Here is a 25,696-nt window from a genome sequence, read left to right as displayed (position 1 = left end):
ACAGAAGCTCACGCTCACCATCATCAATTAATTCCTCCTCTTGGTTCAGGCCAGGGATGTCTCCGAAGGGGGTGGTGGGGTTGAATATAGCTTGAAGTACAGCTCTGTCATGTGCCGAGGCCATCTTACCGGTGTCTGTGAGGAAGGCAGAGAAAGATGGCAAAAAAGGAAAATCATGACACCTAATTTACAGTGGGGTTGAGAATTCTTCCGCCCCTAACTTCTGCCATTTCCACCAGCCAATCAAAGAAGGGGGTGGAAGCAGGGTTGGACTTTGAGATTTCACTGCACTGGGCACATCTGTATTTGGTTAACTCAAAAATGCAGGCCAGGGAGCAGGCCTACATGCTGCAGAGCTGCTCTTATAATGGCCAAAGGAGACAAGAGACAAAATGCTTGCAGACACACTGTATCTGATGGTTTCTGCAAAGTGATGAGGAGGATTTTTTCAGTCTGGACAATAAATGTATCTTTGATGTTTACAAGAAACACAGTTGCTCCCCATTTAGCCGAAAAGATGGACATTGTCCATTAATCAGACTGACTGATAACAGTGACAGTGACACATGATAGCTTGTCGAGATGTCAAGAAAAAGTCTGCTGCTCACTCACTGTGTTGTTGTAGTACAGCCTCCGGACACCGGTGGCAGCACTGACCGCTATTCTGCTAAAGCATCACTTTGTTAAGGTGTCCCCCATCTTGGTTAAATGCAATTTACCTGCACACCACTGGATACTTTATATCAACATGGAGCTCCTGTCAGCAGTAGCAGAGACGTTCACGCACAGTCAGGTGGGTTTTTGTTTCAAATGTGTATTAAACTTTACCTTTTTAGCACCAAATATCTGAACAGTAATGTAATGATTGCCACAGGTAACAAAGCTAACATTAGTGTTAGCTTGACAATGCTAGTAGACAACAGCTTTTATAACTGAGGCCAGACAATGTTTAACTGAATACAGTACTAGTATACATTTGAAGTACTTTTTTACACCACTTGGTATCTTTGAAAATGTATATTTGGACATTTTTGAATTTTGAATGCAGGACTTTATTGAGTGTGTTGCAGTGAAGTTTTTGCTGTTTTTTCTTAAGTAAAATGTTTTAACACTTGTTCCAACACTGGGACAGACAAATGGTTTGTAGCAGTGTGGAGGAAACTTGTACCTTTCAGCCTGATAATCATCAGCAGGATTTCAATATTGTTTTACCTCTGTGTGGAACCATTATGTTGTAAATCCAAGAAGTGGTTATTCCTCGCAGCCTCTCAAAATAAGGCTGTAAGATCTAGCAGTCACTGGCCGAGCAATAAAACGGTGCTGTCTTACTCCTGAGCTGTTGCATTGCTGCCTCCAGAACAATCAAACTGTACCAGGAGTATGTACACAAAGTCCTGTGTTTTGATGCACTGCCGTGCTTGTACCTCGCTGGCTTCAGAAAATAACAGTTTTGTAACTGGGTTTTGTTATAGGAGACGCCACATGACACATCATAGCTCTCAATCTGCCTCTGCTGCCTCTGCTGTCACTGCTGACCTGGAGGTTGATCAGCTCTGATGACTTGATACCGGAGGAGCTCCTCTGAAGGTAGGACACATATTTCATGTGCTGTGTGCAGGCTGCTACTGGATGTTTTTGGAGGGTTATCTGTTTGGTCTTGATGCACAAGACATTGGTCTGTGGGGCACAATGCATTGTGAACATTATTGTGTTGTTTTCTGGTGCTGTATAGTCCAGTGGTCTGTACTGTGATTGGTCTTTGACAGTTCCATTTTATCTTTGTTTGGCTGCTCTAAGGTGAACAGCATTCTCATATTGTGCATGGGCTTCACATTTTGGGGTGTTTATCGTTCACAGTGAAAAAGAGAAAAATGCATAATTCTGGAAAAGTGTTTTTCCAGAATGACATGTTTAAAAAGGTCGCCTCTGAAATGGGCCGTTCAGAACAGCTGCAGGTTTCTACGTAGAACCTTGCTTTGGCTGAAATCGCCAAACACCAACCGCCATTCACCGTCATTCCCCTCAGGCTGCCTTCCTGCACGAGCTTGTAGTCCAGTCGTACAGATTTCAACTTACCATTCTGATACTCCTGGTGATTCTGGCTCGTACATATAAGGCTGAATAACCGATCCTATAGCAGCTGTTTTCTACAACTTTGCAGTGCAGCCGCTCCCCTACGTGGGATCGCAAATGTGGGGGAGGGGCTATGCTGCCACTCCAAATACTGTCAGCCAATCATAGGTAAGGTCTGACCTTTGAGTGGCAAAACAGCTTATTCGTTTTAGGAGGAAGGAGAGGCTCCAAAAAACAATTAAATTAACATATGTACAAACATTTTAAAACAAAACAAACATTGATTACATATCTAAGATATGTCTCCTTTAAGATGTTGAAAGAGTGGTGGGCTGTTTGTTTTATGTTGCATGGGATGATTGTCACTACATCTGACTGCAGCCACGATGGTCTATTGTGTGACTAATTCATCTAGCATGTGACGGTGTCCTGTGTCTGTATGTAGTGAGGAATTAGAATTAAGCAGTCAGATTTAACCTTAACACTTAGTAAACATGGATTATCTTTAGGGAGGATCACTGTATTTTTTAAGGACGGGCTGTAAACAAACTGGACACAAGCATTTAGTACTTCATGACTCTGATTGTTGCTTCCGCTCTCGAGACGGAGGATCTCAAATAGACGCTGCTGTGATTGAAGAGAACAGTTGGGGACCACTGCTGTAAACTGTAGCATCTTATAAACAGTGAATCTATTTTGATGTTACACACAGTAAATGTTGCAGCAGGAAATCAGTGCTTTATATATGAAGACCTGTGGAACTTTAATGTTACATTTGTTCAGGGTCCACTTAGTTTGCATACCTGAGTCCACCATCGAGTGTTGGACCAGAGCTGCTCTGCTCTGAATCAGGCTGATGTATTTAAAACTAAGTTATGATGAATGATCACAATCTGGCAGACAGTTTTTCTTTTAAAGCTGGCTCAAACATGAAACAATATTCTGAACATTCAAAGTCAGATGACAAATGACCGGGCACTCTGGAAGTAGGGGTGCGGGTGGTGCGACAGCACCTCCTATCGACATCACCTGTTTGTGCGGGATTGTCCCAGTTACAAGCTGGGTGTCCAGAGTGCTCGTGAATATTTGTAAAACACTAACATGTCGCAGTTTTCAGCATTCACCAAATTGTCCTGGTTTTCACCACAATTAAAACAATAATAATATACTTGTTTTCAGCGCTTACTAGGGCTGAAGGATTTTGAAAAAACATCTTATTGTGATTAATTTGACTTTTATATTATAATATTGTGATTTCGATCTGATTTTTCGATATTAAAGGGAATGATAATTTTTCACACATTCCACCCTTAAAAAAATATTGTGCCTCCTGCGATTTGAAAATTGCAGTATTGCGATTTCGATTAATTTTCAATTAATTGTTAGGCCCTAGCGCCTACATTTATCATGTTCTGTCCCACTCATTGTGACCTAACCCAATCAAAAAACACAGCGCGTCTGAATTCAGCACAGCTTTGTCTGTATGTGTGTCAATCAATCAATGTGTCGTTGTCAGGCCGTTGCTATGACGCTTGTAGCTGGATTTTTGATGCGAGCGCAAGTGAGATGTGCATGACAGTGGGTGCATACATCGGGCACAGTTTAGGTTATTTGTCAGATGATTTCAATTGTTTACAAGCACATAAAGTTCTTCATACATCTTGTTCTCAAAGTGCTCCTGATTGATGCATTTACGCAGCACCCCCTCCCAGAAAATAGTTCCAGCGTCCCTGCAAATGACAGGAACGACATCACAGAACACACACACATGATAGTGAAGTTACAGTGGTGAGATGAAGAGCATCATTTCTTCAGGGATCTCTACAGACATCATCAGACGAGGGTATGGAGGCAGAAAATAACAGTTCAAAAAGAGGTGCTGTTGCATGTAACGGTGGCAGATAACAGCGGAGGGGAACAGCAGATATAACCCTGAGGGGAAACCGATAACAGCTGAAGTAAGTGATTCTGTTTGAATGCAGGTGACATGACTCAAAACAATACAATCAAACACACTGACTTGTCTTAATCCTCTTGTAAGTAAGTGGAAGCATGTGCAATAAATATGTGTAAATCAGTCCCTTGGTTGGAAATCTTTCCAGCTCACAGCTTTTGTTCTGTTGTTTGAAATTGCTGCGAGCAGCGACGCGGAACAAGAGAAATCTAATGGAGGCACAAACATGAGGCTGCTGGGACTTTTTAAAGGACAAGGTGGATCTGATGCTGAAGCTGAAACATCAGCAGACAGGCAGACCTGCGATCAGGGCGTCAAGCCTCTGTTCATGGGGCGCCTGCTCTACCATCTGAGCTAATCCAGCACCCCGTTTATTGTGTTTTATTTTGTTTTTCATTTACTTTTCCGTGTTTGTAGATCGACCCAGCCATCGACTGAAGTTAGTCGTTTTTAACTACTGAGGGAAAATGTGAATTTGCAGACTCGCAGGCTTCTGTTTGATCAGTTGCCTTGACAATGCTAAGTGCCAAATAATGGATATAATGGAGGACATAAATGCGACGCCATATGTTGACGATACTTTTTGACAGAGTGGTCGGAAATTTAGTCACAATAAGGCTCGGGGCGAGGGAAATGCTTTTGATGTGGAGTGCAGTGTATTTACTGTAATTACAGACAGCAGTAAGTCTGAGGTGAAAAAGTTTCATTTACAAAAAGCTGCCAAACATGCAGAGACGGAAATAGACTTTCACAGTGCAGGACTTTATATAAGTTACATTATATTCTCAACATTAAGCTCTGACTCACCATTGTGAATTATACTCTCTGGTAGGATGGCCTCCTCTGGCGACCCGTAGGCTCACACATTGGTACACTTTTATATATAAGGCAATTCTTGGTTTGCTTCCACGCCACTTATGTGTTTTTATCACGCAGAAAAGTGCTGGACAGTATTTACTGAGTTCTCGGGACTTAATCTTACTCTCTGTCCCAAATGCCCGGACAGGAATTGGGAAAAGGGCTTTTGGGTATTCTGCACCCTCAGCGTGGAATTTGTTGCAGAATGACTTGAAACTGAAGGAACTGCTCTCGTTAAATGCTTTCAAATCTAAAATGAAAGACTTCGAGGCAGATTCCATAAGATGTCGATGTCTTTAAATTGCCTGCTTGTACAACTTTCTATTCGTTTTTTAATTTGTCCCTGTTTGTGCGTCTGTCTGCAACTTTGTGTTTTTTGCTGCTGCCTTGGCCAGGTCTCCCTTGAAAAGGAGATTCTTCATCTCAATGGGACTACCTGGTTAAATAAAGGTTAAATAAAGAATAAAATAAATAAATTAACCATCTTTCTGCTACAGCTGCTCAGTTTAAGTGACCATCTCGAAGATTTTCATGTAAATAACTGTCTGTTAAGTCACTATCTAACACAATGGTGATTGAGCCTATGGCCCACTGATGAAAGCCTTTGTATTTGCAGTATTACAGACTGGGTGTCTGGTGCTGCTGAAAACATCACAAGCGGCGCCCAGTTAGTGACACGTTTTCCATCACCCAGCAGTGGTTGGTCTGCCAGAGAGGGTAGGCGGAGCTAAGCGGCTGCTTTTCCGGTCTCTGCAAGTGATCAGTAAACAGTAATCTACTATGGCTGAACAAACGAAGAAAAGATGGATGACTACAGATACAACTTCAAAAATAAGTGAAAATACAAAGAAACAAATTGGACGCTCAGATGAAGGCAAACAGTCTGAAAAGGAAAGCGACCATCAGCGAGGAAAATCAAGAGTTGCAACCGGAGCCAACCGTGAACGTCACACATGCAGCACTGTCTGGATATCTGGGAAGTGTGCTCCGTTTATCGCCATAGGTGCCGCCAAAAACTAAGGTCTTCGAGCAGAGCTGAGGTAACATGTTCCTGTCTAAAACATTCATATAAAAACTACACAATATATACTGTATGTTTGCAGCAGAATGAGACTTTGAAACCTAGAAACTTTATCTTAAAAGAAAACTCTAAGCCTGAATGACACTTGTTTAACGACTGCTGCAGGTGTAAAGAATCTAATTTAAACATCTACTGCTGTGCTGCAGCAGCTCTATATTCTACGGCCATACCAAGACTTAATTTAGCTTTGAAAAGAAAATCTGATCAGCACAAATTACTGCAAGGTTTTAAAAGGCAATTAAAAACCTGAGACAGTACACTTATTTGCCCGGGTGATAAAAATCCAGGGGGATTAAAACAGACTTCTTTATTGCCGGGCAGGGATCAGTTTTCTGTTTTACCACTTGAGAGAGCTGTTGCTGCTTTTATTTCTGCCGGGCCTCCTGCTCCTGAATCACCGAGTCAGCACAGACGGTTTGATCCTGCAGGACTCCCATTTTCCACAGGGTAATAAGAGTTAAAGAGTGAGGGCCAGGCTATCATGTTCACGGTCACTCGGTAAGCAGCAGATTTTCCACAGAAGCACAGTCTGTCCCCCATGGCCTCCTCAATGGTGCAAAAGTGGAGAAGCAATTGTGTGAAGATTATCAGCCTCCTATTACTGCAAATGTCACTGAATCAGCACCACTCAACGTCATTTTGTCAATAGGAAAACACATCGGCAGTGTTTACAGGCTCCACAAGCCACATCTGAGAGAATGCTTGTGCGGTGGGCCAAGAGGGAAATTAAGAGACAATCAAAGACTCTGACCCTCTGTGGTAGTGCTGCTGTAAAACCAACATATAACAAAGAACACTTCCTTTGTATTTCCTCTCAGCAATTACAAAGACAACAGAGAGATTACATCTGACTAACAGCTGAGAATAAATAATGGAGCAGCGTTTACTGAAGTGCTAGTCGTGAATAAGACGGCATTATCACTCATTAGCTGTTCAGCAGACATAATGGACTTTAGTTAAAGGGCTGGAATCTCCGGCTGGACTTTTAGGAACACACCAAAGAGAATTTTTTATCCCTAAAACACAAATGAGAACCAACACATAAATAAATAAAGGGAATAAAATTATAATGCAACATAAAAGAGAGGCTTCTGCAGTGGGTCCTCCATACTCTGCCTTTCTTCTCCTCTCTCCTGGCTCTGCAGTCCCTTCATAAGGCCGGGTAAAGAAATGGACTTGGATATCATAATAACCCTGAGAGGCTTTAGCTTTGCTCCACTTCTGTCTGTGAATCTGACATCAAAGCTTGTGCTCCTAATCCCCCTGCCCTATGGAGGTAAACAGGGGCCCGTGTGTCGATACCTGGCCCGTTATGATGACGAAGGACTATCGCGTGCTGTGCGGGGGCAGACTGAGCTGGATTAAAACAAAGTAATCCGCTCTATGGAGAGACGGGGAATAGCTGCAGAGGTGCCAGAGGTTAAGCAAATAAACAATGTGCCTCTTTTATGGGAAATCTTAAGCAACACCCTCTGCGCTGCAGCACAATAAGGACATACTCTTTCCTGTCGCTCCTGCCGCGGAAATGCGGGGGAAATGTTAGCGGCATAAAGCTTCCTGTTGGCTTTGTGTAAGGTGAATAACAGTCGATACCCAGTTACATGTGCAAACATGACTCATAGTTTCAGCTGTGCATTGTACAAACACTGAATAGAAATATCAAAGCAAAGGAGAACTTGGGGAAATTGTTTATTATGTGAAGTAACAGACCATATCCACTTCCTCCAGTTCCTCCAGTTCTCCCCCAAAACAGGCCGACAGAGTGTGTTATGTATTTTATTACCTTTTGTGAATTTGTAAACAACTTTTATGGCACCTCCTGCGCTGGAATGTAGAAATGCTTCGCCCGGCTTATGGCTGAGCCGGGCTCAATGCAACAATGCTGTCGGGCACCACTGATGTCCCCTCAGTGGGATGTTGCATGTGGTGGGATCTATCATCATGAATCTCAGGGCAGGCTTCTATAACCTGTGTTGTTGTTGCACTTTGGTTTCTTGTTTCAGGTTAGTTCAGGCCCTGTACACGGACGTGACTGTAGACAGTGTTTGGATTTACTTACAATAACCTGACAGATCCAGGGGGGTGTGCTACGAAGCAGGAGTTGCGGTTATCGAGGTAACTTCAGGGTTAACTCCGAGTTTTCAGTACTATGAGGGTGGTTCACTTCTCACCGGGTTGATCGCCATGGTAACTTATGCTGAACACATACCCTGCCCCGGAGCAGAGGTTATGTTTCGAGATAAGAGATCAACCTGAACTAATCACCACCCACTGACCAATCAGGCCATTACTGTGCAACATAGTAATTTAATGTACTACACAATAGTATCGTTATAGTCAACGGTGCTCTAATGATGGAACAGTGATGTTATAGAATTACTTTGTTCTTTTACATAGTCAGTGATTTTTTGCCACTTGTCCTTCCTGCATTCAGCATATCTTCATGTCTTTCTAAAATCAGAGTTTGCTCAGAGTTTGTAAAATATGCCGATCAGCTGACGGCAGACTTGTCCCCCTCAGAAGCTGCAAACAACGGCCCTTTAATGTGAACGCGCTCATAGAAACCTTATCGAGTTGATAACCAGGGTCGTTTGACAGCTTAGCGCGAACTCCTTTGTCCGGTTAAGTGAAGCCAGATCAGGAATAGAGACCCAGGGTGTGCTGACCTCGCTTCATAGTATAGCCCCCAGGTGTGCTTGGTTATCACGCAGCAGTATTCCTGCATAAAGGGTTTGTTAGCAGAACGCAGGTTAATGTTGGCAGTAGCTTTCTGCAGCTCTTTACCGTGAGTGTGACACTGAGAGTAGAGAGGCATCACTAATATCTTACAAAATGATCATATTTGTGGCCATTTACAGTATTCAAGAAGCAATACTATTAAATGTATGGTATATATTTCCTGCTTTAGTTGTTGACTGATGATGTTCACAGATAAACACGGATGTTTACTGAGTTTGCTGCAGTTTTAAATATTTCTTTTAACATGCTGACATCTGAATTAGGCAGCCTTGACTGTGCCACTTTGATTTATGTTTGATGTTTGTGAACTGTCACCAGACTGCCCCCTTTAGGCTGAATTGTGTGGAACTTGGCACACCTGCCTTGCTTCTAAAAAGCACATCTTTGATTCTAATTGAAGAATTCAGTCTGCAGCATTAACACGCTCATAAAGGTCACACTCGGTTTTAAACAGCTAATGCCTATTGAGTATCTGCCTGAAAAATGTCAGACTATTTGTTCTACAAATTTAAATTAAAACACATTACAACGTTGTGTAGAATAAGACATAAAACCACCACTGAAGCAAAAGGTCTGTCTCTATCGGAGTAGGCCTCACTTACACTCCTTCACTCACTATTTCAACCTCGATTACAAGGGGGGTTGCATATCAACCACTGAGGGGAAACAGAACAGATAATATAGGATAACAGTTTTACTATTTGGGATATCCTGAATGTAACTGTAAAGTTTTCCCAAAGTAATGCGCTGGAGCGAAGCCGAACTGTCATAACGAAGCGTGGATGATTTATGGTTCATGTGGGCACAAACAGAGGGATTTAAGTGGAGCAGGCTGCTTTGTTAGAGGTTTTGTTCCACCTTTCACCGACTGATAGAAAACAACACACTGGAACTTTAGAACAAAACTAGAACTAGTGAGGTGAGCCAATCTGATAGATTTCCCCAGGCTGGCGTTGGTTCCAGGCCTGCTGGGAATGCTTTGCAGATGTTGAGTGAAATTTGATTGTGGGTTCGTTCGAGGGGAGAGTTTGTGTGTTTGTGTTTGTGTGTGTTGGATGTAGAAAGTGAAGGGGGAGGGTGGTCATATTAAACTGCGGCTGGGCTTTTTACAGTCTGTGTTACCTTACTATTTAAAGGTTCAATCTGAATGTAAAGCGACCACCAAACCAAGAAAACTCCAAACATGACTGAAAGCTGCTCCCAGTCAAATTACTGTCACTGAGTGACAGACACAGACATCCATGTTCGACACTTTGGTATTGCAATTTTTCAGTCTCCAATTGTTGGAGCAGTTTAGTTCAGAATAATTGGGGATTGAGGCTACATGTTATTTTCACCATTATACATTTCAGGCTCCATTTATTCAGTGTTTTCAGTTCTGCAGTGACCTACGCAGCTTCACAAGAGGCAGACAAAAAGCCTGCCTGGCCAGTAGAAACATTCCACCGTGGTAGGTGAGGGAACGACTTATTTTCAGACCATGTTTGCAAATGTTTGAATGTCTGAGTCATGGAGCCGAAAAAGGATCCAACCACACCGCTTTCTTCTTTCACCATTGTGTAAAATCCTCCACTTGGGGAAACTTTTGACTACTTCCCTTTTGGTGCAATAATGCAGCACCTGCACGCACCACAGTCTGCTGCAGCTCCTGATGAAAAGGGACTGCACTGCTGAGGCATGACATTCAGTTCAAACTAATACTGGCCCTTCCTGATGAAGCCAAAGTAGCTCTAAGCCAACTGAAGGAAAGCCTCTAAATTCCTCCGCTGGGGACCAGAGATATGCCACCATTAGTTCCAAAAGTTCCTGCCCTGCTCAAATTAGTTTGAAAGACAATACCCAGAGTGCTTTGCCTTTTGCTTCTTGTGAGCAGCACAGAGGTGTTGAGCTCAGCCTGGCAACACTTAGCCAGTATGAGTTGTTAACATTGATCTCAGATGATGCACCTGCTCGTTGAACCTGCGGGGGATTATACAGTATATCATAGTTAGAGGCGACGTCTCAGTGAAGAGTTTCATTAGCATTTTGTCCATGAAAAAGTAGGAAACATTAAAGATGAACAAATGTACAACAAAGATACTTTTTCTTTATCTTTCTCTTAAATATTTTAATGTGCATTATCTGTTGTGTTTTATTGTGTTCTGTATTGAGCATTGCAGTTAAAGCAGCAGCTGCAGCCTGCTTATGAGGCAAATGAAATTTTGCTCTTGCAACCCCTGTACAAAGCAGGTATTATCCTTTTCCCTCCACATTGACAGTGCACACACATACAGCTATTCAATCAATGTTATTCCTCTGCTCATCTGACAGCTCTGTCTGGGTTTATAAGCATGAGTAAGAGTCTCCCACTGTGCACCAAGGACTCGCTGACGTTTTGGATAGCATTCAGGGTATCTGTGGTGGAAAGGGTAACATTTGCTGGTGCAGAACACGAGGCACGCTGAAATAAACAGTGTCACTTCAAACGGCTATGGTGCAACGGAATATTCTGTCAGTCCACCAGCTTTTGCATGAATCCAGTAACAGTGCAGATGCTCAAATGTGCCTCGCTTCTCGTGATGGATTGATGTCAAAGAATAATCACACAGATAATCAGATATTAACAATTTAACACCAATTATATCTACAGTGTTTTGCATCATGGCTGCAGCTGCAGTGAAGAAAAGAAATCTCAAATGCTTCCTTGCATTTTGCATTTTTCTTGGAAAGCGCGCCTCCACCTACCATCACATTTCTCATGCATTTTTTAGTCAACTGTTCTCATGCCAGGATGCACTTGAAAAGGCCTATCTGGTCTTTGTGAGAAGCCATCTGCATGTCTTTAAAGTCCTCCATTAGAAAGTTAAATGAGCACAGGAATATCCCTGGAGATCGTTTACCTGCACTGGAGAGAAAATACGATTTTTATGGTGGAGTACACATTACAGTGCAGCCGCAAAGTAGAATGGATGGCCTTGGTCCAAAGCTTATTTAACACTTGATGTCATGCGGCTACATCATTTGTGCAGGCGGGATAACTCATTTGGAAAATGAAAAGTCCCTTGGAGTGATGTGTGAGATCTAATCGGCTGCAATATTGTATGGTTTGTAGATTACTTCTTGTCAGCCAGTTCACCGGGTACAAAAATGGTTGGTTAATGTGTCAGGCTGGATTGTCTGCAGGACTAAGCACGGCTGTGTAAGAGTGTGACATTTGTTTTGCATAAAGAAACTTCTCATTTCCAATACATATTGTGAACTATCGATCTAGTTTATGTATGAAAATGTCAAAAAGCTTACAAGAAAATGCAAAATGCAGGAGAGGGCAGCAACCGTGAAAGAGATGATATTCATTGCTGTTCACCTCCGGAACCACCTGATCCCATACAAAACCACAACACGCACATTTGTTGTTGCAGTTATGCAGATTGACCAACGGATGGAGCCCAAAGACAGAGAGCTCTCAGGCCTGCTTCTGGTCACTTCAAGGGATTCAGTCTGTGAGGTTCATGCATAGAGACTGAATAAAACATGATGCTTCTCTTACGCCTTCAGCAATATAACAACATCAAGACTACATTTCATCGCTGTCTGGCCCAAGCTGCATTTATGTTTTCTCTGTCGTAGCATTCAGCTATTTCAAGGGCTTATCACTCAGAGCAAGGTCTCCGATTTTGTTGTGAATATTAAGAGCTCCGAGGCCGCTTCCATTTATATAGGTCAACAAGGTATTAATAGAATCAACATGGAGAAACATTATCGTTATTATTTACTGGACTCTTTTTCAGGTGACTCATCACATTTTTATCCAGAGGCAGCGGTGTTTTCATCCGGCTCAGGTCTTTCTGGAGCTGTCCGCCCACTCGCAGCTCCCATGTAAATACAGTTGTTTGCTATGAGCTATAGTTCCAATGAAAGGTTGGAGGCACTGACCTCAGTCCAGCTCTAATTAATCAACGGAGCGGTGCAGCGTCCCACACCATTAACCTTACAGGAGTGAGGGGTTCATAAATGCACGGGGCAGACCTACCAGATGAAGCATGCTCATTTTATGAACTCAGCCTCTTTTCAGTTAAACGTTACAGCAGCACAGATCTACACAACAGAGAGCCGGCAATTTAGCTTTCACACTGTCACTTTTTCTGTTGACTTTGACAGTATGTTCCCCTGATAAATAGTATTTACTATTTGTTGAGACGGCCTATAAACCACTGATCTTTCCGTTTGATCATCCCCAGTCCTGAAGTTCATTGCAAGACAAGAACGTCAATAATGTTCGACTCTTTTGTTAGCATCAAGCAGCAATGCTTTTTTGCATGCTCATTTTTTTGTTTCTTTGAATAGCAGCTACAGAATGATTGTGGTAAGTGTAGTGGAGATAATAGGAAACCGCTTGATCCGGGTGCTAGTCGGGGTTTATCACTAGATTCAAGTCAGTGTGTCGGCCAGAACACCACTTAAGGCCAAAGCTCAAGAGTGTGTACTGAAGAGGCAAGCGATGGTTGATGCTGCTTTATTTCCTCCTTAGTAGTGACAGGCTTACAGGTAATCCAGTTGCAATACAAGATAACGTGGGTGATTGAGTGTGTGTGGTTTCTATAAAGGAAAGAAGATGCATACAAATGAATGAATAATCTATACATAAATACACTCATATGAACAGAGATAAACACTCATTACACGAGATTCTCGTTACTGCCAATGTGAACCTGACACTTCCTGTTATCTATGGCTAATGTTAAATATCCCGCTGCCCAACCGGCAGGATACCTTTATTTTGAAAACCTACGGACGTGCTTCATCCGTCACCGAGTGATCAAAGCACAGACGGCCACAATATGATTAACACCACTCACGACTTACCCAAGCTCAACAATTAAGCACATAACATTACTAAACAGATTATGAACACATGAATGCACATGAACATGTTTAAACTTAACGTGATGCAGGTCCGACAACCATAATTACGTGCGTATAATTAGCATAAACATCAAAGGACCGAATCCTGATCAGAATTGGCTGACATTAAGTTTGTGTATCTACATTAACGCAAGAAATACGGTCATTCAGTAGAAAATACTTATGCATTTACGCATCACTCTTCACAAGTTATTGCACCGCACTGCCCCTCACTCATCCATCACTCTGAAGCAGCCTGCTTATTAAAGTGAATGACGTCACTAAATACAGCGAGCCTGTGGGTAAGCTCCCAATCGTTTTATCTTAACGATATAACCAACCGTACATCAAAAGAAAAGACCCCACATAATTAAAGGCACTTAATAATAATTATTAACACACTTGTCACTTTGCAGCCTTTTCTACAGTAAGGGAAAGATTAAATAAAGAGTGCATACTATGGTTGTGCAATGTCTCTTGTGCACTCAAGGCTCCCGTGGACGCATGTCCCCCTGCACACCCTCCCTGTACGTTTTGTCAAGGGTACTTTTCTTCCTGCGTTGGCACTTAACTTTGGCATTGGTCGTAAATTGTGGAAGTGCAGGATTGTCCGATATGGACTTGTTACGTAAGGATGCTGGGCTGAGAGAAGACAGCTTTGGTTGTTTGTTCGTGAAGGTTTAACCAACATGCAGCTTGTTTTTGCTCCGCAGCAAAAGCAGAAAGTAGAACCTTTTAACTCTGAAAGGTCTGACCAAAAATTCATCCATGTAAGAGCTTTAGAGTATCACCGGTAGAAACAGTCGTTCAGTAGAATTTATTTTCAAGTAGTTTACAAGAAGAAAACGGAATCATGTGCAGAAAGAAAAACAATAATGACAGCCATTAGTTACAGTGCAAGCTGCACACGTTCAGATCTGTGAGCCTCCATTCAGCACACCCAGTATTGGAGTCTGAGGTCCAATGTCTTTTTCCTGAGCACCCGGGCAGCACTCGTGGAGAAATGGAAGACAATTTCTTCTTCACTTTCCAATCTGCTTCTGAATTCAAACCACAGTCCTTCCAGTCACAATTCTGCTTTTCAAAGGTCAGAGAATCTCTGGGAGAGAAAACCATCTGTTTCACAGTTGTCTTGTGTACTCTGTTTGTGGAGGTGGAGAGAGAGAAAACACAACTTGCCATGTGCAGAGCAGAGAGAGGAACATTGTCAAGCTCAGAATCAGTGAAGCATCAGCTCCACTTCACTTTTTGATAATGAGAAAACCTGGTTTTCCATCTTTGGCAATCTGTGCTTATCTGTAGGAGCGTAGTTGTTGCTGATTTGACTTTGCTTCATGAAAACACTGTCGAGCAATCATGTGTTGTGGATACAAGTTTATGCAAGGTCAGAAAATGTGGTTCGTTCTGCTGGAGCTTCTCAGAAATACATTTAAAAATGTTAAAGAGATATAATGGAAAAAAGGGGTTTCATTGTATTTTTTTAATTATGAGCTGATGATTTTTCCTCATTAACTTCTTGTCACTTGTTTTTTCATCTCTAATGGAAGTCAATGCTTGTGCAGCAGACCTGATTCTAATTTTATTTTCAACATTGAAAATCCATCATGTAACTCGCACGGTCTTTTCTCCGCTCGTGTTGGATGATCTGCTCTGAGCACCAGCACTCAACAACAGCCCAGCCAGACATTATGATGTGCTCGTACACAGAGAGAATCAGGCCTTCCTCCAACACTGTATTTTTTGCAACAGTAAGGCAAATATTACCATAACATACTTGTTAAATCACAGGTGTATAATTGGGTTACATTACAGGCACCTGTGCAAACAAAGCCATCTGATGTAGGGCAATAAAGCCTGGCACTCTCTCATAACTGTGCATGTGTAGTTGGCACACACAACTGTGGTAGCATCATTATGAAACCATATGTAGGGATACTCAGGCAACCAAACACAAGCAGAGGGGAAAAACAGCTCAGCGGATACAAGCAGCAACACTCACAAACCTGCAGAAGAGCATCACTCCTACGCCGTCTCAGAAACAGCAACAGAAGTTGGAATACATTATGGCAGCATGTAAGCACTTTTAAAATGTACTCCCTTTTTGTTAATACTTCTGTTTCAGAGAGAGCATGAGGAAAGCTCTGATGATTTTATCTGACTGACAGTTGGCCGAGTGATATCACTGTGCAGTTTGTGATGGGCGACCTGGACTGTGGGACACTTTTATCCTGAAGATGTCTCTAGGGCTTTCACCCCATTTTATTGTATCCAGTTGGCTGCTCCATCACGGCCACCGCCGGGCAAAAAGAAGCTGCCGGCGGGTTGATTTTGGGCTGATTGAGCAACCACATTGGTCTTGCAATCATACTGAGAAACAGTGTGGGTCATTGTGCAGCTTTTTCACATAATCAAGACAAATGTTTTAATAGATCATTCAGATTGTGCCTGTTGTGTGTTTGAAGCATAGACTGTATAAAAAGATGGACGACATGACAGCTCTTTAAAAGTGAAGCCAAACCCTCTCTATCGCCCCCTGCTGACTGGCTGCAGTTTAGTTCATAAAGCCCGCCTCTTCCATGTTAACAGATGGGACACGAGTCAAACTATAACATCAAAATACACGCCAAATAAATGTTTCTCAAACATGGTTTCTGTCATTATAGCTAGTTCTTATCATGCTGATTTATGTCCAAGTGTTTATTTATAGTTTCACTTTGTTATTTGATGCTGTAAAAAGGATGATTGACAGCTCTGTTGACAAATGCGGCTCCTGCAGCCGATCTGTTCCGGATGAGCAGAGCGGAGGAGGAACGGAGAGAGGAGATGTAACTAAAACAATCACTACAGTCATTGAAGTTTCATATCTGTGAACGTTAACCTCAGACCAACACAGAGAAGCTGTTCTGATGTTAAACACGCCGGCGTGCAGGATCCTTGCTATTTTTTCCGCTAAATTAAGTGTGTGTTTTGGTTAGCTGTAGTGGCTACAGCGGCTCCATCCGCTGATCTCTACGGCGCAACTCTGACTCCAAATGACGTCACCATCACAAGAGCGAGGCCGCCGCCACTGAGGCTTCAATTTCGTACAATGAGAGCAGATGGAGACGCGGCGTCCATCTTTATTGGTCGCTGGTTTGAAGCCATTTGGCTCATGCACACAAACGCTCACATACAGTAAAGGCTCAAACAGACATATTGTTTTGACTCTATGCAATGGACATGACATCGAGTCAGCGGGCCACAGAGGGTGCTATAATGATGGCCTGTCTCAGCATGTTGTCGGTGAGACGAGATGATCTCTGACGGTCTCCTGCTCTGCTGAGTGGCAGGTTTCATCTGCGGGGGGGATGTCTCGTAATGTGACAGGAGGTAACACCCTGGAACTAATTTATTCTGCTCTTAGGGGGAATTCCAATTCTTGTGCCTGTTGCACACTCAATAGTACATATCATGTAGTTAACAAATTATAGAGACGTCTCATTGACCATCGTGAGGAATGAAGTGTTGCTCTGTATGTATTGAATCTGCCTCGGCGGCGTAGCAATTATTTCGGTGTAACGAAAAATCTCAAAGTGCTACTTTGAATAAAGTATGAGGTAGGAAGCTCATTCTGCACGTCTGCAAGCGAGGGCTGGTGGCAGAACAGGTAAGCATGTGAATAAATGAATGTCACTTTAATAAATGTATCAGACTGTGAAATCAATTATAATTGATCTCCCATTTATGAATCTTGGCAGGGACATTTATTAAGCCTCTGAGGGTTTGGGGTTTGATTAAATGGGCTGGGCGGCCGGCTCCGGTTGTTTTCATGTCAAAACAACACTTAGTTTGTGAGGTGCTTTAATAGTGTGTCACAGTAACATTTATTTGCAGGTTGTATCTTGTCACTTTGTGGACAGGTGTTGTCTCCATACAGGCTGTAAAGTGACGTTGGCATTCGTCCGCGTGTGAGGAGTTAAAACATTATTTAGCTAATTATGAGAAGAACACAAATGAGATTTCAGTTTTGTTAAACACACTGCATGTCGCACATTAAAGCGCTCGCACATTAAACGTGCACAATTTTTACAAATAGATGTCACCTTGTCGTGTTTCTGACATCGTAGCCCGCAGCTGTTTTTTGTCACAACTTCAGTGTTTCCGCTGTAGCTCGTTTCTGCCACTTTGGATCTGCAAGTCAACAGCCTTTAGTCAGCTCAGCCAATCAGAAGTAACGTATTAACACAACAAACGAGTCGAGAAGGGAGTGTAGCAGACAGTCAGGGGCGAGGAGGTTGTTTTGTTGGAGGCATTACTTAATTGAGACTGTGTTAAACTCCAAACTAGATCAAGTGTGTTCTCTGTACTTAAACTTAAAAAAATTACAGTCAAGATAAGAAACAAATGAGCTTTTAGTGGCATTAGATCTGCATTAGTGCATTAGAGTGCATCCGTCTCTCTCTCTCTCTCACACACACACACGCACACCCACACACACACACACCCACACACAACCTGCAATTCAATTTCGGTAATCAGATTTATTTTCACTGTAGACAATGCTGCTTCCGCCAGAAGCCGATGCTGGAACCTTTCATCAACAGCCTGACACAATCACAAGTCAGGTGTCTAATTTACATTTGGCCACATGCCACCGAGCTAATTAAAGATTTAAATCCGTTTGGATGGCGAACACGGATCGATAGTTCTCCTCTTCGGACACTTTAGTGGAGTCATCAGTTGGAAAGTTTTGCACACAAGTTGCTTTAAGAGGCTTTTCTAGAAATCTACAGGAACTATTGAGTCACCTTTTCTTTGTGATTCCCCTGTTGTACGTTCACTCTGCTAGACGCCAGAGGAATGACTTTAATAATTAATGAATGATAATGACAACATCGCTTTGATTATGGCATCAGTGGCTGTGACAGGAAAATGTCACATTACTGCAAATGAAAGTTGTGAGTTTAAGTGGCGGCGTTCTTCTATTAAAGTTCTAATCTCGAGGAGATCTCAGTTTTGTTCTCTTTGGCGGCACCTGTGGTGATAAACGGTAATTGCAGGAGCACACTTCCCAGATATCCAGACAGTGTTGCATGTGTGACGTCCACGGTTGGCTCCGGGTTGTAACTCTTGATTTTCCTGGCTGACGGTCGCTTTCCTTTTCAAACTGTTTGCTTCATCTGAGCGTCGAGTTTGTTTCTTTTTCTTCGGATTTTCACTTATTTTTGAAGTTGTATCTGTAGTCATCCATCTTTTCTTTGTTTGTTCAGCCATAGTAGATTACTGTTTACTCGCAACACTTGCAGAGAGCGGAAAAGCAGCCGCTTAGCTCCGCCTACCCTCTCTGGCAGACCAACCACTGCTGGCTGATGGAAAACGCGTCACTAACTGGGCGCTGCTTGTGATTTTTTCCGTGAACGTCGCCACAGATAATGACTTAACAGACATTTATTTAAATGAAAATCTTATGAACTGAACTTTTGTTTAATTTCATGACGTCTTTGTTGTTGACTTGAAGCAAAATTAATGTCAACAGCCATTAGAATCAATTTCTGAGGTTGTAACTTTTAAGGACTTTTAAATAAACAGTTTCTAAAATGAATAAATTACAGTGAAAACATGAAGAAATATTGGAGGCTAAGTCGGAAATTTCTATCTCATGAGACAGTTTGAAGCCTGAAGTCCTCCATGCTGCACTGCTATTTCTCACCTGGTCATTTCAAGTGTGTGTCCAGCAGTTAGTCTGAAATCTAAAGAATTTCACATTACAGCCGTTCACCTGGGAATGGTCTCACTTCAGCTGCCTCTCAGTCGCAGCTTTAGTCTCAGCTGTTTGCCCTTTACACTCCCCGAGCAGGCTGGCCTTTCTATTTGAGCTCTGCACATTTTGAGCAGCGACAGTGTGAGTGGGATCAGTGCGCCTCAGCACCGGCACTTATTGCATTGATTTAGATCGTGTCACAGTTGTGCCTTGTACATTATTGGAGCTTTGCACCACAGTAACATGGAGTAGTGCAATAAATGTAAACCTCTTACACCCTCAGAAAAGTTGTAGCCTGTAGTGCTTGAATTGGAGTGGAAACAGGAAGAAACACTTGTAAAAGCAAAGTGTTACATTGTGAGATGTTAAGATGGCCTGCCGCGTGGTGTTTGGGATGAATACATGTTTTAGTGTGACGTAAGTTTTCTCTGGTGTTCTGCTTCGATTTGATCTCACTGGAACATTTCCAAATATAAATGCAAGGCTAATCAATGCGGAGTCATTCATCGCTGCTTGAAAGCTTGCAGGCGTGTGCACTTTGGAGGACAAAAAGCAAACTCAAATTTTTTTTTTAGCATTGTCAAAGTGTAAGAAGAGTAAATTATTCTCTCATGATGTACACGATCTAAGCTACAGTTTTTTGGGGTGCTTTGATGTATGCTTTGCTTGTGCTGTGTCTTAAATATTCCCCCCTAACTGGTGAGCCGCTCTGCTTTCTAAGCCTGATGACGTCTCAGGTTTGAGCCTCACAGAACTTCTCTGCGTTCCTGCTTTGGAGAGTTTTTCATGTGTGTAGTATAGCTGCTTTCTCACTGGTCAAAAACACCCGCCAACACCCGGCTTTTTAGCTTAGTGGGAAAGGTTATAATCGGCATTCACCCCGGGTGAAATGACTCGGCAGTAGACCTGAGTAATTATCGCCTCTAATCTCCGCCCCCTTTCCGGCGCGATGCAATGACACACACACATACAAATTCTGCCCGACTCCATCCAAGCAGCGCTGGAACATCGTTCCAAATGAATGAGACTGAATGAGTAATAGATGCAATAAAGACCTAACCACCGTAACGTCTTCACTGGCCTCCATGCTGCTTACCAAAGAGTATAATGTAAGTTCTTTGTACGTACTATTGCTTACTCACCCTGTCTCCGGCGCGTTTGTGACGTCAGACGGTGACGCAGCAGAAAAAAGAGCGAAAAGCGTACACTCCACTGGCAGTGGGGAAAGAGACATTAATTATCGGGTCCTTCTGGGTCTGAAAAACCTGCGTCAAAACACTAATCGTGGTGGGAAAGGCGTATAATTAGTCTGTGGTCTGTTTCAGGCAAACTGAATAAAAGGAGGATTCAGATTCAACTTTCTGCACAGACTTAATTTAAAATAAACTTTCAGTGTGACACAGTGAGATGACAGCGACGTGTAAATAAAGTGAAGCAGATCTTGAACTGATGTGAATAGAAACAGCAAAAATATTTACGTCGATTGTCAGGACTTTATCTGCTGCTCCACTTTCAGTATCCGAAGAGATAAGAGACCACGGCAAAAAATAGGTATTAAACGTGTCACTGTTTAACTACTTTGTAAGTGCACATCAGTGGTTTTTCTGTCATTTGGACTTTACCCTTTAAAACTTTCAGAGACTATCACAAAATGGCAATAGGGTAATTATGGAGCTCGTGCCGACCCCGGAACCATTACTGGTGATAAATGACAGTCTCACCGCTTACAGGCTGTAGCTCACCCGAGATAACAAATTATGTTTAAGGCTTCCAATAAAAGGCTTATTAAAATATCTCTGACTGGTAGTTCAGGGGATCCCAGGCTTTTTTTTTGTCAAGACGTCAAAGTTGAAATGTTAGATAAATAGGCTTTTTTCAGCTGTGGCCTCCGAAGAACCAATCAGAGAAGACTTTATTGAATGAGCTGTTGTCTTCAGTGGTGTGGATTCAGCAGGTGCCTCTTCGCCTTCAAATGATGCTCCTCTTAAGCGGGGTACACACTACAAGATTATCGGCCCGATTTTGCGCCCGATTCCCGACAATCGTAAGCAAAGTCACGATTTTTTGATGGTTCTAAAGATTATCTTGGCAGATGTTCCTGTGGTGTGAGGGATATTCAGAGTGGTTTTACTTCCCCTGATCTGCTCGGAAGGCCGTCGTGGCTGCACCAATTCAAATCGTAAATATACAGGGAACCCCGAAGGACAGCGGAGCACGCACACTGTGGATTGTCGCATGGAACGAAAGCTGACTGAAGAAGGAAGCACAACAACCGCAGCCATGGAGACAACGGGGAGCATAAAGTAACATGTTCCCGCCGTCTCTACCACAACAACAGTTTGTTCTTTTTTCTTCCTGAATTTTCAGTAAAAAGTCCAAAAACTATCATCAGCAATTCTTCCTGCCCGTCGGCCGCCATGCTTGTTTACTCTAAAGTCTCGTTTGACCGCCAGAGATTTTGTGAGATTTCCAGCTTTGAGAGTCGGACTCTGGTTGTTCGTGAATGGAATCTGTTAGTGTGTGCTGTTTTGGCGTGATCGTTGCTCTCCACACACTACAGGAACAAAACTGTTGTTGTCTCTCACATTTAACATCTGTTAAGATTTGTCTTTTAGTGTGGGCCAGGCATTATTTGAGATACAGCACTGTGTTCAGGTTTTGGATGAGACAATCAAACTCGTCACTACAAGGCGAGAAGTTGGGAAAACCATCTTGCATGACGTCAGAAGAGCTTCTTTTTCTGTCTCTTTCTATTATTTGTTGTTGGTTAACAAAATATCTGAAAATAGACGCCTCTTTTGTTCAAGGAAATGTGATCCCACAGTCCCATCATCGTCCAGAGCGCTTTAAATTCTGAACTGCTCGCCATCCTCGGCCCTCATTGTAATGCAGATTTTCTGGACAACCTCAAGGACCCCTGAGGTCGTCCTGAGCTGTAGTTTGGGGACCCTCTGTTTTAGTAGATCAAGGTCGGGTTACCTGTATGCATTGTTTCATCAAACACCAGAGCCACCCCTGTAATTCTCCCCAGACACTGTGAAATGATGGTAATTATCCTCCAGGGAATAAGAAAAGAAACCCTTCCAAACCAGCGCCTCTGGCTCTGTACGACAGCAGGCTCCGTCCTTTCTCCAGCACTCGACGAGAAACTTTCCGTTGACATTGTTTGCCTCTTTCTACCTCATTATTGTAATTGGATTGCACAGAAACGCATTCATCTCATTTTCACAACATTTGCATGTCTGAAGAGGACACCCTAACCCGGGCGAGGATAATGTAGAAGCCTGCTGCAGATAAGATGTGCTGTTATCTGAGACCTCTTTTACTCTCACTGCCAAACATAAGTGTTTGCGGAGGTCCACAACAGACTTCAGGTGGGCTTTTATTGTCTCAAATACACCTCTCAAGGAGCAGAACAATCCTTGAGCTTCCATTACAATGTCCAATTTCTTAACATTCCCTGGTTTTACTTTTTTAAAATCCTTGGCCGGCGTCTTCCGATCGATTTAGTTCCACAAACGGATTTGAGCTGTGGAGTGAAATCTAACCTTGTATTGCTTTTATAGAAACATCATCCTCCTTTAAAGGCTACATAAAAACACAGCTTTTATTTAATCACTTGCACTGTGTGAGGCTCTTCATGGCACACTTACTAAATGTAGCATTTTATTAGGGCTCACATGTGACATTATCATCTGTGGCTTCCTGCAGGGTTATATAACTCAAACGTCCCCGCAGCCAGTGAGACAGAAAATGTCGTCTTCAGTTCACTGAGGCATACCAGCCCCTGACAACCATTACTGTGGCCCCGTGCTTCCTCTACATTGTGAGCATGAATACATTTCAATGACTCCCACATGCTCAATCTTTCATGACAGGGATGTGTGTGAAATCTTAAGCCTTGCTCCCCACCTACAGTGTGGTGCCAGGTGCACGGCTAGCAGCAGTATCAGGATACTAAGCTGCCTGCCAGAGGAGGAGGCGTTTAATTTCTACACCCTGTCCCAGCTTTCTGCGTTCACGTCCAGCCAGATTATTAAAAAGGATCTTTTTATGAGGACTCGTCCAAAACAAGCGCAAGATAAAACCTTTCAATGAGGAAATGAAGAGATGGGTATTTGGTTCCGTCCGCGCTGATAAGCAGAGAAGATCCTTTTACAGATAATTGAATTTTGGGGGTTTTTAGTGGTCAGATAAGAGTGAATGCTCACCGTAAAGAACAGTAGCACACTCTAAGCACTAATTATCGCACTGTGCAGAATCAATTGTAATGGCGTCTAATGCCACGTGGATGGTGCCAGCAGAAAATACGCGAGAGTGAGCGCAGGCTAATGATGCTTGCCAATGGGGGCTTGGGTTGATATTATAACAGATTGCTCTCCAGTCGGGGTCTAGCCGGTGGGAGAAAGGAGCCGCTTCTTTATTCATGTAGAAAATTGCGAGCACAAAGAGGAGAGGTAAACGTCATGGATGGGAGAGAGTTGTTTACACTCTAAGGGAAATTTTACACTTCAAAGGATTGGATGTGTCTCAGCTTTGACAGTGAAAGATAAAGGTTATTTGAAATACATTTTTTTTCCCCCCTTTATGGCTTCCAATCCAAGAAGCCGTTATTGGTCCTGTCGTATCTCACACGTTTATATTTTTCAGGGAGCTTATCAGGGAGCTCAAATTTGAACAATAGTGTGTGTCCTCATCAGCAAATGTTAACTTTCCCCTTCCATCCTCACGCCCTGCATGCCCTGCGCACTGTGTGGATGTCTGTCAAAAACACAATGTGGATCTTTTATTAAAGAGAGTGACAAATGTGCAGGAAAGATTAAGTCTGGGATGTACAGTGGCTGGTGTGAAATATGGTTTCGGAGGCTGACAAGAACAAATGAAAAGGATCTAGATTTACTTTCACAGCGATGCATCACACGTTTCTGTAAGAAAAGAATATTAGAAGAGATTCAGCACTTGCTGCACATTTCCTCTGATGCAAGAGACTGTCACCTGCAACTTTGGTCAGGCATGTCTCCCCTCGACTGAGAATTCATCAAAATATTACACAAATCAAAATAGTTTAGGAGACTCTGCTGTCGTCTGCCACAAAGATGATGAATTTCCTTCAAACGGATGATGTCTACCAGCAGCGGAGCTCAGGTCACTCCGCTCACAGACAAAATGTTGAATAATTATGACTCATGTCTGAAAATGCGTAGGCTTTGTAGGCAGAACTGTCTGCTGTTGCACGGAGCTGTTACCTGGATGATTCGTCAAATAACTCGTCGTTTCTCTTCTTTTGATGTGCAGTGTTTTGTCGTCTCTCTGTCAGAACCCTTTTAAGATCTCGCCTTCAAAAAATTTCAATCTGAGCTAATAAGATGAAAAGTGGTTGGAGGCACAGGTAGCATAAACATCCTCTTTGCTGAGATTAAAGCAGTATTCCTGTGATGAAAGTGCTTTGCTAATTTCCATCCATTTCATTCTCAGCGCTGTGAGCTCCCATTGTCAGGATTGTGTTGGTGTGGCAAATTCCAACGTCTGTGTGGGACCACGGTGAAAAAAAAACACGGCTGCTCGATCTGCAAAAAGACTTTAATCAAAAGTTAAACAACAGTAACATTGTGTGACTGAGTGTTTTGTGCTAATTGAGTTTTTGACCGGGTGCTTCAGGTGTGTGTCGCTGTCTCTTGCTTTCATGTTCAGAGGAGCTAATCTTGTGTTGCTCCCCATTTCACTGATGAAAAAGCTTCATAAGAAAGCACTCTCCTTCCCCACAGGGATCTGTCAAGTCCTGACCTCTGCGTGCGTTTGACCACTCACAGTCATTTCCACAGTATTCTGCTAAAATGTACCTGTCTGACTTACTCCCTCGCTCCCCTCAGTGTTCTGCTATTTTGTCTGGACTCATCTGGTGCTTGTATGTTTGACACAAGCAGACAGAGGACGAGGGTAATGGGCATGTTACAGTTCGGCGTTTTCCTGAGTGTCTACAAGATCTAATTTTTTATCCCACACTATTTTTTGTCCTTGAGCAATATCAGTGTGAGACAATAAACCATCCAGGTACACCTGAGAGAAGTAAAAAGAAGAAAGGAAATTGCCTTGTGCTCAGCGGGACGTGGGCAGGGAAGAAACAGGAGCACATCGCTGCTGCCTCTTTGAACTGGTAATGTGTGTTTACGTACACGTCCTCTCATCTTTGGGGGTCAAGCCTCTCTACATCTAAGCAGACGGAAAAGCTCAGCCAGCACAGCATGCTGTTCTGCACAAAGGCTGCATCTCAGGCGCTTAATCTGTATGTTAAATTGATTCTTTGACCTTGCAAACAAACCTTGAGAGTTGGTATCAAGTCTCTATTTCATAGTTAGAAAAATGCACTGAC

General features: G+C 42.8%; 1 protein-coding gene across 1 annotated transcript in view; it reads right to left on the bottom strand.

Annotated features, from left to right (window-relative positions):
• Positions 1-25,696, bottom strand: part of ttc36 (tetratricopeptide repeat domain 36) — a 76,182-nt gene that overhangs the window by 1,695 nt on the left and 48,791 nt on the right. The window contains exon 2 of the mRNA XM_069668221.1: positions 19-135. Coding sequence (XP_069524322.1) covers positions 19-124 — 106 coding nt within the window. The 5' untranslated portion in view covers positions 125-135. The remainder of the gene's footprint in view (positions 1-18; positions 136-25,696) is intronic.

The sequence above is a fragment of the Semicossyphus pulcher genome, unplaced genomic scaffold (genome assembly GCF_022749685.1).
Source record: "Semicossyphus pulcher isolate SPU_LCO1_2020_fin unplaced genomic scaffold, fSemPul1.0.p SCAF_19, whole genome shotgun sequence".
In the NCBI taxonomy this organism is placed as follows: Eukaryota; Metazoa; Chordata; class Actinopteri; order Labriformes; family Labridae; genus Semicossyphus; species Semicossyphus pulcher.
Note: the sequence above shows the minus strand (reverse complement) of the source record. Positions and strands in the feature narration are given on the sequence as shown.